The 19,189-nt window shown below is 49.7% G+C and overlaps 5 protein-coding genes across 5 annotated transcripts; 2 read left to right on the plus strand and 3 right to left on the minus strand.

The window, feature by feature from the left end:
* Nucleotides 1–1,999: 1,999 nt before the first annotated feature.
* CGCA056_v011921 (Subtilisin-like protease SBT1.7) lies at nt 2,000–4,360 on the minus strand (the record flags this gene model as incomplete). The annotated part of the gene is made up of 1 exon (XM_037327165.1): nt 2,000–4,360. One exon carries the CDS (start codon nt 4,358–4,360, stop codon nt 2,000–2,002), a length of 2,361 nt encoding a protein of 786 aa, XP_037174547.1.
* Nucleotides 4,361–5,030: 670 nt separating this feature from the next.
* ustT-2 (Efflux pump ustT) lies at nt 5,031–6,678 on the plus strand (the record flags this gene model as incomplete). Its single annotated transcript, XM_037327166.1, has 2 exons — nt 5,031–5,731; nt 5,784–6,678. The coding sequence occupies 2 exons, from the start codon at nt 5,031–5,033 to the stop codon at nt 6,676–6,678; spliced, it is 1,596 nt and encodes a 531-aa protein (XP_037174545.1).
* An 864-nt stretch (nt 6,679–7,542) lies between these two features.
* CGCA056_v011923 (uncharacterized protein) lies at nt 7,543–7,815 on the minus strand (the record flags this gene model as incomplete). The annotated part of the gene is made up of 1 exon (XM_037327167.1): nt 7,543–7,815. One exon carries the CDS (start codon nt 7,813–7,815, stop codon nt 7,543–7,545), a length of 273 nt encoding a protein of 90 aa, XP_037174079.1.
* A 1,307-nt stretch (nt 7,816–9,122) lies between these two features.
* cctO-1 (Cyclochlorotine biosynthesis protein O) lies at nt 9,123–10,156 on the plus strand (the record flags this gene model as incomplete). The annotated part of the gene is made up of 4 exons (XM_037327168.1): nt 9,123–9,417; nt 9,493–9,615; nt 9,675–9,811; nt 9,887–10,156. The coding sequence occupies 4 exons, from the start codon at nt 9,123–9,125 to the stop codon at nt 10,154–10,156; spliced, it is 825 nt and encodes a 274-aa protein (XP_037174544.1).
* A 617-nt stretch (nt 10,157–10,773) lies between these two features.
* On the minus strand, nt 10,774–17,673 carry CGCA056_v011925 (ABC transporter FUM19; the record flags this gene model as incomplete). Its single annotated transcript, XM_037327169.1, has 7 exons — nt 10,774–11,512; nt 11,567–11,698; nt 11,760–12,206; nt 12,260–15,231; nt 17,207–17,307; nt 17,372–17,497; nt 17,586–17,673. 7 exons carry the CDS (start codon nt 17,671–17,673, stop codon nt 10,774–10,776), a joined length of 4,605 nt encoding a protein of 1,534 aa, XP_037174078.1.
* Nucleotides 17,674–19,189: the final 1,516 nt, after the last annotated feature.

A 19,189-nucleotide genomic window follows, 5' to 3' on the forward strand; every position in this document is an offset into this window, starting at 1 on the left:
TTTGGCGCTTCTGGTACCCCTATTAATAGGTTGCTTAACTAGGAATTCAGTACGCCCTCTAAGTAGTTGATCTTGATCTTATCTTGCTAAGATCCTCCCACACTTGCTGCAAGCTCCTTCTCAAACTTAGGAAAGAAGGAAGTAAAACTCTCTTCCTCTCGTTGCCGCATAGTGTGTAACTTATCCAAGGCTTAGGCTTCAGCGTTTAGGTCCCTATACGTTCTTTCGAGATAGTCTATAAATCGAGCTGAGGAGGTGTCTCCTCAGGCTACTCCATCAGCGAAGAAGGCGGAGGATGTCGCTTAGGCGGTTCCCTCCAGCCTGGCGTAGATATATGCAAACGCGCTCTCTTCTCCGTCTATAGCTTCAGCGTCGATCTGTAGCTTCAAGTTTATCTCTAGAGCCTACTGTGGAAACCATCATCTTATGCTATCGAACTTTAGGGGGTCAGGAAGCGTTAGCCTCAGTCGTCTAGTTGAGGTTGGTTTATAGGGCTCAGCCACTATTATTGCAATACCGTCGCTTATTGCCTATGTAGTCGTATCAGCTGTAGACAGGGTAGGTACGCTGCTCGCAATCAGCATAAGGGTTGCTCTATCCGTTAACATAAGCCCGTTCAGAGCTGTCAAGAGCTGCATCATCTGGTCCTGAAGAGGACGTATAGTTGCGTTAACCGCTTCGTTGATCCAGCGATCAATCTCAGCGTTCATTACGTCGTTTGCGCTACCCTCTGGCGGATCCATCATGCCGCTCTCATGAGGTTCTATATAGCGTCTTCTCGTTACGCTACCCTCAGCGAATCGTCGTGTCGCTCTCGTGAGGTTTCATATAGCGTCTTCTCGTTACGCTACCCTCAGCAAATCGTCGTATCGCTCTCGTGAGGTTTCGTATAGCGTCTTCTTTTGTTGAGCTTAGAATATGTAAGGGGCTGGCCCCTAGGCTTGTTCAACATAGAGGTGCCGTCGATTAACTATTCTAAGCTGAAGAAGGAGGAAAGGACTTTACAGGGATAGGCGCCTAGCAGCAGTGATGCAGACCGGGGCTAGGCGGTGTGCTACAGCAGAATAGTGGATCCAGCGGAGCCGGATCTCGGTAGCTGCTCCGGCAAAGCCGGAGATCTCGGCCGGGCTCTAGCCCGTTACAGATATTATAGTTCAAATAAGTAGTGAAGGAAGGGACACGATACCATACATCTCGTTCGGCCTATAGATTAATGTCATAAATAGGAGTAAGGTGGCGTGGCATTTGCTAATCCCGAGGACTGGCTGCGACTTCAGTAGCTTTACCAGAGATAAAGAAGCGTTGTGATTAGACTGGAATAGGAGCCTTCCAGGAAATAGCATTATATTTATACCTTGTAAAATTGGAGGGGAGAGGTGCGCTTCCTACTTCAAGGTGCATGCCTAGACTGACCTATCTTAGACACTGAAGCCGCTAATTATCTTGCCTTGATACGGATAGGGCCTTGATAGGTTTTTGCAACAAATTGTCCAGTAAATAGATGTCCTTGAGGGGTTAGGCCCCGCAACATCAATGTGGCTTGCTCTCTCCCCTTCTCTGTCCTTGAGATAATGCTTTAGTTTAGGAACAACGGGCGGTTTCACGGTATTCATTCTGCTCCTGTACATGAACAATATGAATCGAAATTTTGCCGAAGTGAAGACACATTACCAGTAACAAGGACACTTTTTGCCTCTTTTCTTCTCGGGCCCTCCCGCAATGGCTTCAGTGTCCAGGAACAGCAAGCATTATTCAGGGCCCTGAACCTTCTCCAGCGTGAAAACTCCATCAATGGCTAAATGTCATCGTATTACCGAGACCCAGCTGCGCGAGTGGCTATTGTGGCACGTGTAATCAGAAACTTTCAAGCTGTTCTGACAAGAACAAGTAACTAAGTTCCAACTCGTTTCCCCATTTTTCTCTACACTTCATTTTCACAAACTCCAAGATTCCTACGCCTGTTAATGATTTTGAGAGGCTGAAGGAGTTGTACGACAATTCAATGCGAAAACCCCCATACAAAAGCCATCGAACTGCCCACTACGTGCTTTCCATCCGACCATTCCAGTCTGCCAAAGGCCGTGGCATTAGCAACACGAGATGGTTGCATCTTCGCTGCTACTACATAAGTTCGCTTTTCCCCCTCAGATTTAAACTCAAGCGCAGCGGGCTTCACGCTAACAGTGACCATGTCCGGGTTATCTACCAAGACGTGAACGTTGTAAGTTCCGGCACCGCCTACATTCTTAACAGTACGCGAGAACATAGCCGTGTACGTCCCGTTCGTCGTTGAGACGTTGTAGAACGCGGCGAAGGAAGGATAGTTGAGGTCGTAGACGCTGCGTTTCACCCCAGGAGCGCAGGTAAAGTTGCTGCGTGTGATTCCTCTCGTGAACTCGACCGTAGTGTTAAAAGCGCAAAGAGAGTCGCGGTACTCGTCCGGGGAGATATCATAGACGAGACCCGGGTCTAAGGCAGCTATCGGGTCCACGTGGCCGTTTCCGTAATTGAGAGGGTTCGCAATAGTGTTATTCGGCTTTTCTAATATCGGCGATGAGGTGCCTTTGAGTGTGGTATATGCGGTAGTCATGATCGCGGACCGGACCTCGGCGGCGCTCCACTTTGGACGTCGTGCCATGATGGAGGCCGCGATGCCAGCCAGATGGGGGGCGGACATGGAAGTTCCAGAGATGATGGCGAAATCACCCTTATTAGTGCTTGAGTTGTCGTTTGTCCAGCCGGCTAGAATGTCTACACCCGGACCGGTGATGTCGGGCTTGAGCAGGTTAGGCGCCGCCATGTTTGGGCCTTTACCGCTGAAGCCGGCAATGACCGGTGCGGGTATGCCGACTCTGCCGTCACGAAACTGAAAGGTAACTGTGGCATTCGGCATTTTTGCATAAGCCTCCACTTCAATGCTTTGCTTGTAGCTCAAGTGTATCCCTGGCAGGACGTAAGAGGATGCGTACGTCTCATCACCCAGCATGGCCGGGCTGACAATGATAATTCCACGACCGCCGGCTTCTTTGACGACCTGTCCCTTTGCTCTCAGAGAACCCCTTCCCAAGCGACAAATGACAGCCTTTCCGGTCACTTTCTTCGGGTCAAGGCTGTTTTTCAGGCAGAAAGATGCGGTAGAAGCGTTACCCCTGCTGACGTCGGCGCCGAGAACGAGACGGAGCATCCGGGAATCCGCTGCTGATTGGTTCTTTTCCCCTTCGGTACTATCTCTGTACAAACTGGCGCCAGTTGCAATTTTGTTGCTTCCCAGATTGAGGTCGGCAGGAAAGTCGCGATCCAGCGTGCTGGCGGCGACAGTCATCGCCCATGGTGGAATATTCTTCACCGTGCCGGGTTCGGGCCCGTCGTTGCCGGCGGATAAGGAGACGAAGATGCCCTTTTCCATGGCGGCGTAGCTTCCCACGACAATCGCGTCGTGATCGTGAAATACGGTTTCGTTAGGGCCCAGGGACAACGACAAGACATTGACGCCGTCCAAAATGGCTTGGTCTATGGCAGCGGCGATGTCGGACTCTGCGCAGTCTTCCTTCCAGCAGACCTTATACATAGCTATACGGGCGTATTTAGCGATACCGCGGGCGGTGCCTTTTGCGAGGCCATTAAAGCCTGCATTTCGAACCTCGGAACCGGCCGCGGTAGTGGAAGTATGCGTGCCGTGGCCGATGCTATCCCTAGGGGATTTATACTCTCCAGTCCAGTTGAATAGGTTAGTCGCATTTGACCTCGTGGCAGTGTATCCCTTATAATAGAATCGCGCTCCGATCAGCTTCTTATTGCAGGTTTTAGCCGTCCACTGTTCTCCTTCCTCACATTGTCCTCTCCATTTCCCCGGAATGGGGCCCATCCCCTCGTCGCTGTAACCTGGGTTCTCGGGCCAAGCTCCGGTGTCAAGCAGGCCGATGATAACATTCGACTCGGCTTCTTTGACGTCTGTTTCATTTCTCTCCTCAAGATAAGCGCTCTGGCTTAAAGAGGACTGCCCGTATAGGTCTTCGTTGCTGGCGAGGCCGAGAAACTGAGGGGTCCTGGTGGTGTGGAGTTGAAACATCCTTTCAGGCCTCACCGACAACACACCTCCGTAGGCGCGCAACGCTTCGGCTTGTGCATCGGTAAGCTGAGCAGCGTATCCATTCATGACACTGGAGTAGGTGTAGAGAACAGAGGCAGGATCCGCATCAATTGCGTCGAGAGAGGCTTGTTGCAAGGACCTCCGACGCGCGCCACTCACGCTCTCTGCCTGCTCCATGTGAACGATGTACGTTTTCTTCTGTTCTTCTGCCGCGAAAACCGCTTCTATGAAAAGTGCACTCAAAAGGAGCCCCCAGATGTATTTCGCCATGGTACTGGAAGTAACTCGGGACGTGCGACTATAGACAGCTATACAAGAACAGTATATTCTCTGGATAAGAAGTGTTGAAAAGCTAAGCAAGAGGCAGTTTGCATGGATTTTACCCCGATTAAGATAATGTGAAGCCTCAAGAGCCGGCGAGAGATTGTCAGAACTTTGTTCGGGTGCCGAAGCGCCATCCAGAAAGGCTCCCTCAAGGATGATGGGATGGCGCTTGTAAGTAACGAACCTGAGCGTCTGCGACCATCTCCCAATGATATTCCTGGGAACTTTCGGGTATTATCCAGTCAGGCATATAAGCTCCTTCGTGGTTCCCGATTCCTTCTTAACTACTCTATATCAATATTCCATTCGCATGCAGTGTAAGAATAAGCTCAGACTACTTGCCAAGGAGTCGGACAAATTGGGCCGTCGTGTCTCTTGGGTCCTGCCATAGAAAAGTAAAAAAAAGGCGTAGAAAAGTAATTCTTCTCGTTGGAACCAAGCTATGACCAAAAAGTACCGGCCGGCTTTCCCATTTACCCCTCAAAGGTATCCTTTGAGTCATGTATTCTAGAAATCCGCACAGTCTTGCACACGCCCAATCCTTTTTCTGGCCCGGGTGCGTTTCCATATTCTTTGGACCAAAGTACGCAATTACACCACGGCGAATTGAACGACAATGCAGCACACTGCACGCAGCCAGATGTCTCCTCATGCAAACCCTTCACCTAGCGACGATGACACGAAGCCGTGTCTAGTATCGGAAAATTCATACACAATCTCAGAATCAAGTCCATTACTCTCCGATGACTTCCAACCACTGGTCCAGCCTCAGAAAGCCGCAGCTCACCGCAGTGATGTCGACATATCCACCAATATCACCGCCACCGTCCATGAGCCCAAGAATCATAGAGTTGACAGCACTGATACCGTCTTATACGCCGTCATCCTCCTCTTCGCTAGCTCAGCCGGGTTGTGGACCATTCCCACCACCCGCCAAGTCGAGGATATCGTATGCCGGCAGCACTACGGCGTGCTGAAGCCTATCGGCGAGAACCAGTGCAAGGAGGATTCCATTCAAAGCAAGGTCGCTATGGTATTCGCCATCTACGGCTCTCTCCAGGCCGCCATAGCTGCGGTGGCTGCATTACCCTGGGGCATTGTTGCAGACCGAGTAGGGAGGAAGATAGTTTTCCGGTTAGCTGTGCTGGGTACGATGCTCGATCAGCTATGGTTCCTTGCGGTTTGCGCGTTTACCCCGGCAATTCCACTCAACACGATGTGGGTTGGCTCGTCCCTACTGGTTATCGGCGGAGGCAATCCTGTTGTGTCTGCTGTGATATTCTCAATGCTCACCGATATCACCACTCCTGAAAATAGGTTAGTATAATATGCCCCGTTTCGTGATGGCTTCTGCTCACCATGCTCACAGAGCTAAAAAGTTTATGACTGCCCATCTGTCATCCATGATTGGAAACCTCGGCTCTCCTTTGATCGCCGGGTGGATGATGGACAAGACCGGACCGTGGCCAGTCATGTGGCTGTCGCTGTTTGGTTTCGCAACCGTTGGCTATGCCATCCGCCTCATCCCGGAGACACGACCGGCAGCCCGGGCTCCGAGAGATGTTTCTATGGATTGGCCTACCATCAACGTTTTTCAGCGCTTATCTCACCACTTGAGGAAAATCTCAAGTCTTTTTTTGATGCCGTCTCTGGTCATCCTCATATTGGCAATGCTTGCCTTATTCCCCATTACGCTGTCTATCTTCCAGTTTATGATCATCTTCGCCTCTAGGCGCTACCAGATTCCAACGTCTCAAACGGGTTTTCTCTCATTCTTTTACGGCTTCAGTGTCTTCATCGTCATTACCGCCGTCTTACCAAACTTTTCAAAGTTTCTCGTCTCACCCCGGGCACCAAAAATCATGCGCTTTACTGACAGCAACAAGCGCGATCTCTTTCTCGCCCGGGCATCTTGCGCCATGTTCTTACTTGGCAGCCTATGTATGGCTGTTTCGCCGACTTTGAACGCCTTTACCGGCGGGCTCGCGCTCTTGTCACTTGCTTCAGGCTGGGGCAGCTATGCGCGCAGTCTTTGTGCGTTATACGTGGACAGCGCGCACAGGACGCAGCTCTATTCAATTATGTCGCTCGTCGAGACAGCCGGGATGATATTTGCACAGCCTGTGCTTGCTGGTCTCTTCAGTTTGGGCATGGAACTTGGCGGCTTCTGGATCGGATTGCCATATCTAGGTTGCGCTTGCTTTTGCGTTGCTGCGTTGGGACTGTTGCTCTTGGTGAGGCTTCCGGCGCTACGAGGCGGATGAAATCATGCTTAGATACTTAATTGTTTTCTTCTTCGACCCTGATGACGTTTTCTTTAGAACATAACAACTCTTTCACACATGGTATCTTATACAAACACTGCCGTTATGCTGGCCTCTTTCCCACAACGCGGATAATTATTCCTAAGCAAGAGGCATTTTACCCCAAGCTATCTAGTCCACAGAGCCATCTTTCCAGATGCGATATCTCTATTAGACATTTAAAAGTAGACAATGCTGTTGTGTATTACTGACATTGCAGATAACGCCAGACTGAAGAACACGGTCCATACAAATGGCTGTCCTTGGTCCGTGACTTTAACAGAACGGTTCGTCTTCCTTTTTGGCAACTACAAGACGAACTGCTGCAGGCAGCAGGCATGATCCCTGAATACACGCCTGGTACAGGCTGCAGGTGGCTAGACCTCACGACTTCTACGATACTGCATGATACACATGTAAGGAGATAAGCATTACAAGATGTCAACGACTTAACTTGGTAGTTAACTAGTTAGCATGTTAACATCATTCGACCACCAAGGCGTATTGTCCCTAGCTTTGTGCGGTGTAATCCGTTGGTCTCATTTGGTTAGGTTAATCCCCACGCCAGGACTATGTGACTAACAAACATGAGATTGCCACCATTTACAATGGGCAGAGTACAGTACACCCATATCGCGAGTCCGCCGCTCAGAGCCGCCAGTGTCCAACGCAGTCATTCTGGTCTGCGGTGTAGATTCCACCTGAAAATAAGACATCTCGCCTAGTGATGCAATGAATACATTAGTAATCGGTGCTGTGAAACTGCAACAGATTTGTTCAGAAACTTACCGCAGAGACTGTGGTTTTGGTTCTTATGGAATCCCCCTATCCGAGGACTTGCTTGGGATCAGCAGCGTCGATCTCATCCTGGTAGGCGTCGGGGTGCTTGTCTCCGTCAACGAACAACTTCAGGATGTAGTTGACGCTGTCCGAAATGTTCTCCTCGGTGACCTTATCAGCAGCCTTATCGCGCTTGGAGGGGGTGTTCATGAGGGTAGAGCGCTTCACGGTGATACTGCCAATGGCGCGCTCAGAGATGGGCGAGGCGGCAACGGAAGCCGCGAGGGTGACAATGATGGCAAGAGTGGCAGACTTCATTTTGATTCTTAAAAAAGGGGATGGTATCCAAGTCAGGACTTGAGAAGAATGTGTTGTTGTTGTGTTGTGTTGATCGTTGAGGCTTTGATGATGAGAGACAAAGAAGTGATTGAAGGGCGGGAAGTCTCTATACTTATATTCAAATGGAAACGTATAAGGCCAACCTGGAAGGAAGCAATTCGTCTGCGTACGTCTGAGCCTTCGGGACTTTTCGCCTTGGGAACGCGATGCGCCTCTCGCATAACTCCTCTCTCCAGTCGGCCTCTCGCTCTAGACATCGAGGCCTCACACTATGCCTCCATTGCATTCAACATCATCGCACGACTCAGCACTTCGGCTCGAATATGAGTCTATCCGTTTGTTCTAAGGGTCTATAGGAATACGTTGTCAAAATGCACTAGCGGCTAACCTTACCCCAACAGTTCCACTGACTCATTCAATAGATGGGCACTTAGTAACATGTTAACTTCGGGTGCGCGCTTGGTCCGACTCATTCAATAGATGCATCATCAAAGCCAAATCAGGGAGTGCCCCAAACGTCTCTTGGGTGCGTATCCGCTCGTTGATGGGAACTGGTTCGCGTTGGCTGACTTCTCTTCTTAGAAGGAAGCCCGGCCCCGACGTTGTCTCCGCGGAACCCCCTCACGCTAGTTACACGATAGTTTCCGTCCGTATGCCTTCAACTTCCATTCGCAACATATCCTAGGCAACCCTACGACTTGTACCTTCTTTGTATCTTCATTAAATACTGCTTGCAACCCTTATCGATCTTAGTTTTGGCCTTTTCCTGATGTGGAATGTTGGCAAGCATCACAACCTAGCCTCAATAATGCCGTTTCCTTGCAAACAACAGAGGAAGCAAAAACTCCGCCAATTCTGCTTCACAGTACTAACCCTTCAACATGGTCCATTAACACGATGAAACGAGCTAGCGAAAAGACTTCGCTAGACTGATCCATATGCACGATGTTCTTCTGACGATGGAATCAGTATATTCTAGAAGGGATTTCTTGACCTTCTTGGAACTCTCCCAGTAAAGAGGAAGTTAAAGTATTTTGCCGCACCGAAATTGACATCTGGAAAATTAAACCTCTCGCATCCTCCGCCACTCCGTCGGCTATACTCTATTTACTTGAGTAAGGGAAGCATTCGTATTCACCCGAGCAAGCGATTAGCGGAAATACGATCATATATCATTCAGAGACTCCTTTTTTCCGCTATCGCCAGACTACGCGTCAGGCACCTTGTCTCCTACTTGTCTAACCCTTCTTCATTCTGTATTCGCCCTCGCACCCAGCCCAACCACAATGCTGTCCACAACGGAAGTGAAGAGCCCATCCTACAAGCCTCTCATGTCGGGCGACAGTCGTGACTCTGAGTCTGTTGAAGACTTTGGCGACTGCCACGCCGGCGAGAAGAGTATTGCGCAGCGCTTCCGCTGGATAGAATGGAACCAACGAGCTCCATCACGGATTACTGGTTTACTTGAGAGCTCCCTCATTCCTCTAAGTATACTGGTTCTCAGCATGGCTTTCGGTTTCGTATTTTCTTTCTTGCGAGCTCCGACTGATCAGGATTGTGCTCGTCAACTGTCTATGTGGTGTAAGTCTTGCCCCTCAACTCTCCTGGCGAAGCTGGGCAGTAAGCCAAAACACAGACGCGTTCTAACTCATACAGCTCCTGCACTTGAGGCCGTTGAATATGTCCAAATGGATTTCAATGACGCCTTTAACTCAACAAGCATTTACCGTGGGCTTCCAACTCCAGAGAGAGAGCAAGCCTGGTTTGACCTCACGTATAGTAAGTTTGCTACTACGTCTCACCCATACCCCAGCCTTCGCCAGCTGACCAAAAACCAGAGCATGCGGTCGAAATCCCGCCTGAAAGGCTTGCAGGTCTCAACCGATCTGAAGAAGATCACCTGAAGCATGTGCCTGAAGATGTAGGCGACGGTTATGTCGCACTGCTTGAGGTCTTCCATCAACTCCATTGCCTAGTAAGCCCACATGACCAGTTTCGCTCCCCAAATCCCGCCGAAATAGGTTTGCTGATACGCTCGCTTTCTGGATAGAACATGATACGGGTTTATACCTGGTGGCAGGTGGGCAAGTATGACAAGATCCCGGTTGGGCTGTCGAACGACCCCCTAAAGAACCGCATACATGTTGATCACTGCCTGGAAGCCCTACGCATCTCACTCATGTGCTTCGCCGACGTCACCCCCCTCATGGTTCGCATAGGCGGACCGGCGGGTGCGCGTGCGGACTTCAACACGCACCACAAGTGTCGCAATTTTGATAAGATTTCAGACTGGATTGATGAAAACTGGACCGTTAGATAAGACTTTCACATTTGGTGCGTCTAAGGCTGTCATAACCCGAGTCTCAAGGGATGCAGTGCCCTTGTCATTCGTTACAATGCGCTGAGGATGAATTGAACGATGAGATATGAAAATTAGAGAGATGCACATCTAAGACAGTTGAATACAATATGTGTCTGTACCTATATATCTGGCCACTTGAGTGAGCAGGCTCCAACCTATATTTCAACTTAAGCCTGTGGCTTAAGAGGGCTTGCTGTTCGTGTGTATCGTTCCGTTTCGCCAAGTTCGCATCTATAGAACATGCCGTCTTGAGCATTTTGATTTCTGACTTCGCGCTGAACTTCTCCGTGAGACAGCACTGGGATAGGTCATGCAGTGATAGTGCTATAGTGCAGTTCTTAGATCCGCATGTATTGACAGTTGAAAATGTTGATATTCGTGGAATGGTCACAGTCGGGTGTTACAATCATTTGTCAACTACGTTCTGGCATCTTATTACATCTGCCGAACACCTAAAACCTTTCCATTTTGTGAACTTCACTCTAAGAACTAAAATAAATCTCAGAAGATACCTCTCAACTCAGTGACAATCTGGTTTCTACGAGCCTCTTGGTCGATGCCCTGCGTATCTTTTCTCATCGCTCTCCACCGATTGTCCATAGATGTTTGAACCAGCTGCCCTCTTTCTGAACCAGCTCTTGCGGAATGCCCTGCTCAACCACCTTTCCAGAGTCGAGCACCACGATTCTGTCGAAGTTCATTACCATGTCGAGTCGGTGGCTTATCATCAAGATAGAATAGCTTTTGAACTCGCTCCATAGAATCTGCTGCATTTGCTTTTCCGTCTCCACGTCGACGCTGCTACTGAACTCATCCAAGATAAGTAGCCCGCCAAAGTTGCTTTCTCGAAGAGCGTCAGATGTTGGCCTCAGTTCTATGTCATCTTTGCCAACTAGGGATCGAGCAGTGTCCACATACTCACTCCCAGCACTTGCGAAGAATTCACGCATACGCACGCGTTTCCGTAAGACCGCCCTCGCCAGGCTGAAAAGCTGTTTCTGTCCAATACTAAGAGCGTCCGCGTTCATCGAAGCCTCGAGCCCGCCTTGGTCACTGACCAATCCCCAGAGCCGCACAGTCTCCAGCACCGCTTGGCACTCTTCATCGGTCGCAATTGTAAAGGGGTCGAGGTTTATTCTGAAAGACACGCCATCTGGAAAGAACACTGGGTCTTGGGGAACCGCAATCACACGTCGGCGTAATGTGGCGCGGTCGATGGTGTAGAGGGAGAGACCATCAATGAAAATATCACCGAAACAGGATGCAAGAGGGTCCAGGAGCCGTAGAAGAAGTAGGGCGAGTGATGATTTACCACTATTCATGGTGTAAGTGAATAACCACGAATCATGTTTTGAGGGCAGTACTCACCTGCCGGTACGTCCGCAAACTGCCACCTTTTGCCCCGGCTCAATGGTAAGCGTGAGGTTCTGAAGAGCAAGATTGGCGTAGTCTGAAGCTATGTTCGATCTATTCTCATTCAAAGTCAAATCGTGATGGTATCTTCAAGTCGGTCAGCATTTTTTCATAGAATCAACGTTGTCTTGATCAGGTCTATACTTACGTGTAAGACGCAGATACTCCTCTGATTTCGACCAATGCCTTTTCCGGCCACGAAGTAGGCGGAACAACGACCTCTCCTTCCAATTTTTCACGAGGGGTGTTTTCGGAAAACGATTTGAGCCTCAACACAGCACCAACAGAGGTCTCCAATAACGTATACTTCTCAACCAGGTTCGCCAGTGTTCTCCCAAATGACATGATAGACACCATACTAGCGCCGGCAAAGCCTGCGTTAGAGCGTAGTTGTGTAGAAAGAGTCACCACAAGCATAGCTATCAGGGCGACCACAATGCCCAGGACAAATGACAACCAGCGCTGTACCATACTTAAGAGATATTCAGGCCTCTGCGAGGTGTCCACCAGCGAGCTGTTGAGACGAGTGGCTTCATCCGTCCAGCCAAAAGCACGAAAGGTGACCACACCTCTGATGGTGTCAATGAAATTGGTGCTGAGACAGATAAGTAAAGCGTCGAACCCATGACAGATGGAGTTGAGACTTACTAGAGAGGAGCTTTTGCCTCCAAATCCAACAGGCGCAGCTGACGAGAAGTACGCAGGTAGAACCTTTGAATACCATAGATGATTGCCGCAATGAAGGGATACGAGATCATCACAAAGGGAGACGAGGTCGCAATCACAGCAGCTGATCCCAGTCCAACCCATACTTGGAGCGATGTGTTGGTGAGGGCCTGCGGAAGCTCCCCGTCTATGAGAGTCATGTCTTGAGAGAATAGGTTCGTCAGGACCCCTGTATCTGTCGTCGTAAAGTAACGCAGGGGCGCGGCAAAGACGGCTCGGAGGGTGTCTTTGTGCAAGTTTGCTCCGGAAAGCCTAATGATGACGAGTAGGCCAAGAATCGCCTCCGCAATGAGAGAACCCAGTGCTAAGCACTGGAATAGGGCGTAAAGGCCAACGTAGAACGATGTCAAATGTGCCGGGTTCGTTGAGACCGCATCCTCGCCCCAAAACTTAAGCCAAATAGTCGGGCAATTGTAAGTAAAGCCAAACATAATGCCGAAACCAGCGAATGCCAGCATCGGAACTGTTCCGATTTTCCGGCAGTAAAACCGAAACACCGACGCATCGCCCATAACGCGTGCACCATTTCTGGTATCCCGTTGGTCCTCGGATGATGTATCTCCGTTGGGAGGTGTTGGAATATCAATATCTGTGATTGATGCTGATGTCGTTGATTTCTCCGTATCAAATCCATTGTTCGCACCAGTTGACCCTACTAAAGTATGAATGGCTTCTTGTCCGCTGGCAATGACATGATCAAAGCTACCCTTTTCTGCAATAGTGCCGTTGGCGGCTAGTGCGATGACATAGTCAGCTGCCTGGAGATGCTGCGAAAAGTTGGTACAGAGAACAGCGTTCGCAGTTCTTTTCTTTAGCACCCCGCTGGGACCGAATACACGGCGGAAGACGTGCTCCTGTGTATCTGCATCAAGAGAGCTTAAGACGTCATCGAAAACGAGGAGGTCGCAGTGCCTATACAGAGCTCTCGCAATAGACACTCTCTGTTTCTGTCCTCCACTCAGACTGATTCCATTGCTGCCGACCACGGTTAGGTCGCCCTGGGCAAGAAGACGGAAGTCTTGGGAAAGCATAGTGGCCTCAATGGCGGCTGCGTATCTCGACTCATCCACGGCCGTGAAGAAACCAACTATGTTGTCCCTTATAGACGCGTTCCATAGAAATGGAACTTGTTCGCAGTACCCAACAGTACGGCAGTTGATGTTCATGATAGTTTGGCCTTCCGCAAAGGGGATTTCGCCGAGTAAAGCTTTGCAGAACATGGATTTGCCAGAAGCAACTGGGCCGATCACCATGGTCAGACCGGGAGGAATCACAACGTTGATGTTTTTCAGGACGAAAGAATCCTCGGTCCAGCCAAAACTTCCGCTGATTATTTTGGCAACTGGTGATGCTGCGCTGTGCGAACCCGAAACCTCAGGATCAATGAGAACCTCGTGGTCTCGAAAGTCGTGCCGCGATTCTTCCTGCAGAAAAGACTGCACCCTTTGCAGGCATGTAAAAGCGGCAATCAACTGAGGAACCAGCTGGAAGAGGGACGAAAGCGGTTCTGATAGCAGGAGTAAATACGAAATGGAGGTGAAGATGGTCGTGACGTCGAGATCCCGGGCTGTGAAAGCCAAGGTGAAAACAGGAGCCAACAGAACAGGTGTGAATCCGATGCCCACCGAGATGACCAGAAACCACCGGAATCTGCCTCCGACCTTGAGTTCGTCCAGGCGTAGCGAATTGATGGTGTCTTCAAAGGGAACTTCCAATCCTGATATTTTCAGGGACTTCATGTTACCAAAGACGTTCGCCGTATGACTGATGCGCTTTTGGATCCTCTCCATCCAAGCCATTTGCCGTGGCCCGATATATCGCATAAGAATCGCAGAGCTGGCAATGCACAGCACAATAAGAACGATGGGTACGGCGAACGAGGCGCCGAGTTTCTTTTCGAGCAGCCAACAGGCCAGACCGGCTTGTATCGGATTGGCCCAAAACTCGTGGAATTCCATAAGCCCCATACGGACTCGCTCAATATCCGCGCTCATCAATGTCAAGGCAGCCGAATTGTCCGCAGTTGAAATTTTGGCCTGAAGGGTCTTCCTGTAAACTGCTGCAGCTAAATAGGCGCGTATCGCACACAAGAGACGTTCCTGGAAATACCAATACAAAGCATTGGCGATCGGAATGCCCATGTAGACGATGATTGTAGCGCCTATCAATCCGTAACCTCTATTGGCGTATTGATTGGTTTTCGGATCCTCTAGGAAGTTCAGAAGAGCCTCCAAGAGAAATGGCTGACAGAAAACAAGGCCAAGGAGCATAATCCTGGGAGCAACTGGCAGTAATAAAGGACCGACCAGGCGTTTCCCGAGCGCTCTGGCAAGGCCATGGCTCTGCCCCTGGAAGCGCTCAGGCTCTAGTCTTCGGGTAGTGTCCTGGAGAGTCTTCACTGACAAACTCTTGTCGAGAGGAAAGAGATCTGGCACAGTCAAGACTCTCTTATAACCACATATGAATAGCGGATTAAGCCATGAGAAGGTCGCTAATCCAAATACGCCGCTTGTTTCCTCTGGGCTGTGATCTTTGCGGTTCCAGGGAATCCACGGCAGTTTTTGCCAAGACTCCAACACAACCAAGACAATCTTCCAGACGGCGGCAGCAGTGAATATTCGCGCTATGGTGACTTCGCGGAAGGTAACGGCGGATAGCCATAGCGATCGTACTTGTGCAGCATCCAAGAGAATAGTTGAGATCAAGAATGTGTTGAGCAAGATGGAAGGTCGCGGTGAGCAAGAATGCTCGAAGAAGCTCAGTACCGGCATGCATAGTGCTGCGATAAGGCTCATAGCAGCAGCAACAGTTGATATCAACGTTGCCCGGGCGGTAACTGTACTGATGAGAATGAGATTGACCAGTTGTAAGACTGTGTAGATTGTAGTTGCAGCCTATTCTGATGAGTTAACATGAGTGGTTGACACATATTTCACGAGGCACGTACGAGCTTGATGCACTGAAAGCTTACACCGCCCACTATCTTTGGTCTGCGAACCAAAATTATGATCCTTGGGATCGACAGAGCGACGAATAAGGTAGCGGGTAGGATTGACAGGAAGATTCTCTCGAACTTGAGCGTGAAGTCGAAGTCATTACGACAGCCTTGGACACTCGGCCCAATTGAGTCGTCGTTTGGACAGGACATGGAGTTCATCCTGCTAGCGTCAAGGCATGTATGGTGAGTCTCGTTCGGCACTGGAGCTGTACTCCCTATTCCCCTATTATTGAACCGAGCAGCGATGTTTGGGCCAGCAAAACTGTTTGGGTGGGCGCAGTACCAAAGTCGTCAGTCCAGCTGAATGATGGCGTTGCACCATAACTTCACGCCTACGTTCTCTTGGAGGTGACACCCACTGACCCCCCAAATCTTGCAGATGCTCCGCACGGTTCTCATGATAACCAATGCTGTTTAACTCGTTTCCGGAAAAACTGACCTGACATCAACATGCCGACTCGCAACCTCATCTTAGCCCTCTCAGCAGCTGGAACTTAATGTGTTCCCCTGCCATCTTGAGCTAAAGTTATGTCGGCATCATGTGCCTTACTCGAATCTTTTCAGCTTAACCATCGTACAGTTCAATCCAGTTCATTCTCATGGCTTTACCTTTATTGCGTGTGATTCTTTGGAGTCTAAGGTTCAGACTAAGTAAAGCTAGAAAAGGCATATTTCATCCACTCCATTGGGACTAAAGGCTACTGGGATATACCTATTTGTGCGAGGGACATAAGGTCCAATGATAAACGGGCCGATCTGAAGTGGAAACGTGGAAACGTGGGATGACTGATGGCCTTATACATCAGGGCAGTTGTTCAGGGTCTAAAGGATTCCTGACATCCCTACCATCTCCACCGCCACATCACTTACACTTCGGTTGGTTCGGCCTTTTCGAAGTTACTGACCCAGTTGCTCCCACACACTATCCATTAGATGACGAACTCATGGACCGTCTCTCAGTACATGACATACATGTCACTCCTCTGTCCCTGCCTGTAGTGTCATAATCCAGAAGCAGCTGCGGGCGGAGTAGCGGGCGGGCGGAGCAGCCGGTGGGCGGGATAGTCTCTCGGTCACGACAGAGACGAATTACAATGAAGGCACATATCCGTCGGCATCTTACAGATTAACTCTTGAAGGGGCGCCCCGTTTGTTGACTGCATCATGCCATGGACATAATTATACAAGAATAAGCCTTTGGCTGAGCTGACAGGCAAGATCCCCGCAGAAATATTGACATCAAGTCAGGAGAAGCGGATTGACTGCGGGAGAATCGATCAGTCGGCAGAATATCCCTAATTGACCTCGTTCGCCACGTGCAGAGAGAGGTTCTTCTCGGAGAGACTGAGCACATGGCTGTCCACAGCATACGTTCCCTTGGAGCTTTCCTGCAAGGGCTTCGCGTGCAGTACCACGATCCTGACCAAGCAAAACCAACGAGCTTAGCAGCTCTTCTTAAACAGGATAAGCAATGTAGGCAAAACTGAGATAACCATCAAGAGGATAGTAATAGTTTACTACATGTTCTGGCTTACTGACTTCAACGAGAGTGTAACACCATTCCTTTTCACCCAGTCTAGTAGTTTGGGAAACTTCCTGCATTTGTGAGATGCCTGGAAGTCTTCTCTGATAGGCGCGTCTGACGCCTCAGAATCTTTCTTCTTGTAAACCAAATATGGGGTAACGTCGCCGGTGCACATGAGTGCCTGACGCAGCGTATCAATACAGTGACTTGTGTGATCCCGGGCAATGGCTGGCGAATTAGACTTGAGGAGGCTGGGAGTTATATCTTGAGGGTATGAGTCTTTCCATATGTATTGCCGTAGCATGTTGAGGCAATGGAGATGATGAAAGACCTCGACTACACCCACGTAACCTAAGGAAGGAGAGTCGGGAACCGCGGTCACAAAACCTTGGTCGACGCTTCTGTTGAGATAGGGAACACGATCAGGTGGAATGATGATACCAGGGACTATAGAAGATCAAGTGTCAGCAATACGTGTACTTCACTGGTCTGGTGAGATATCTCTTCATACCTTGGGAAAGACTTTCCCACTTAGCCTCCATCTCTGCAGTGGGAAGGCCGGTGAAGCCTGAGTTATCTAATCCGAGGCCACTTTCAAAGTCGCGTTGCTCATACTCGACAGCTTCCAATAGAGGAGCTAGTTGATTCATCAGTGACTGCCCATATTTGCAATGCAGTGGGAAATTTGGAAGAAAAAGAAAAGAAAAGGAGCTCATCACACTTACACCAAATACTGAGCTGCGCAGCACAGTACTTGTCTGACGGGGCAGATCTCAGAGCTGTCACCATCATCAAAGCACCGGTGAAGAACATGAAATAACATGTGAAGCGCCATACAAACTCAACCGGGTTCGAACGAAAACTTGACATCCAACGATTCAATGAAGCAGATGACTTCTCAGCTTCAAGCGGCAATGCCAGTTCGCTGTCGGCGTTCAGCCGAGAATAGCCCATCTGCCATTTCATGTTTTAAAGATAGAGAGGATTCTGCTTCGTCGATAAGGAGGCGATGTGAGAAAATCGACAGCTCGGATCCTTCTCTCTTGTTGCTGCACTATTCTAGAGATAGATATGACGGCCGGGTTCGAGGAGATTCACAACGGGATATCCAATTGTCGAACCCAACAAGAGATCCTCGTTCATCTTCGGCTTGTGGGGGCACGCAGCATTATGATAGACTCAACGCTAACAAATGCTGAAAGGAAAAACAGCAGTCCAGGACTGCCTCTCCTAGCTATCAATACATATACGACTGAGTCATTGCGGTTCCATTGTGGTATTATCACGGTTGCCCAATGATAGTAGTAAGAGTACAAGTACGGTCTGCGGCCTGCCATTAGTTTGAACTTTTCCCCCTGTCAGCTAGAACTCTTCCGCTAGAGTTTCTTTGGTTAATTGCTTAAGGAGATGGGCGTGCAGTCTAGTGAAAGCTTGTTGGTTGTGTCTTCCACAGAATTGGTCTTGGAGAAGTCCCTCCGGGACAAAAGGTAACTTGGGAGATGTTCGCCTGATCCCAGTTGAACCTTTCTAAGTGATGTTGATGTTCAGAGAGTTTGCTTGCCAGCAGGAACGTGTGGGGTTTCTGTACTTTTTCCTTAACCGGTAGAGAGCACAGGTCAAAGTGCCCATAGAATCTTTCCAGAGTGGGCCCGCGAATAGGGTATATTTACGGAAGTCTTTTTCCGGGGGGCTGCGTCGTAACTACAAACTCATCTGATCATCATGTCAGCGATTCAAGTTCCCGGCATGTTGAAGGAACTCAATGCTTCGCCGGGAGGAACTTTAATTCGCCCTTGATTATAGCTGAGATCTAAGCAAGGCCAAACTCTCCCGAGGCATAGTGGCGAGGCGGAAGACGGTTGCTTCATCCGTGAACTGTTGGATATGCGCGAGTTGGTCGCGTCCCATAAAGGCAAAGCGCCCAGTTTCACCTCCATTCATTATTCACACCTAGGCAAGCGATGTTCGGCGAATTTTCGCTTCGCACTCCCCTTCGACTCTTTTGTCGAAACTTTCTTGCCAAAGATTCTGGCCCTGGTAACAACAGATTGGAACCAACTGCCGGTGATCTGCATGATGCATTGATGGCATGCAGAGGGCGAGCTAAATGACGAGTACGACGCCGTTCAGGGTATTTTGAAGTGGCCTTATGTCGTCTAAGCGGTCGGGTTCGCGATGCCGGCCGGGCAAGTCTAACTTGCGGTCCATTTGGAGTAGCCTCCCGGCGGGCGCTGGATCAGGAGTCGGAGATTCGGAGTCGAGGTCAATCTTGAAGAGTCGGCTTGGTGCCGACGGCCTTTGGAACCAAGTGCAGCCCTACCAAAATGCA

The sequence above is a fragment of the Colletotrichum aenigma genome, assembly GCF_013390185.1.
Source record: "Colletotrichum aenigma strain Cg56 chromosome Unknown KSG_Cg56_contig08, whole genome shotgun sequence".
In the NCBI taxonomy this organism is placed as follows: Eukaryota; Fungi; Ascomycota; class Sordariomycetes; order Glomerellales; family Glomerellaceae; genus Colletotrichum; species Colletotrichum aenigma.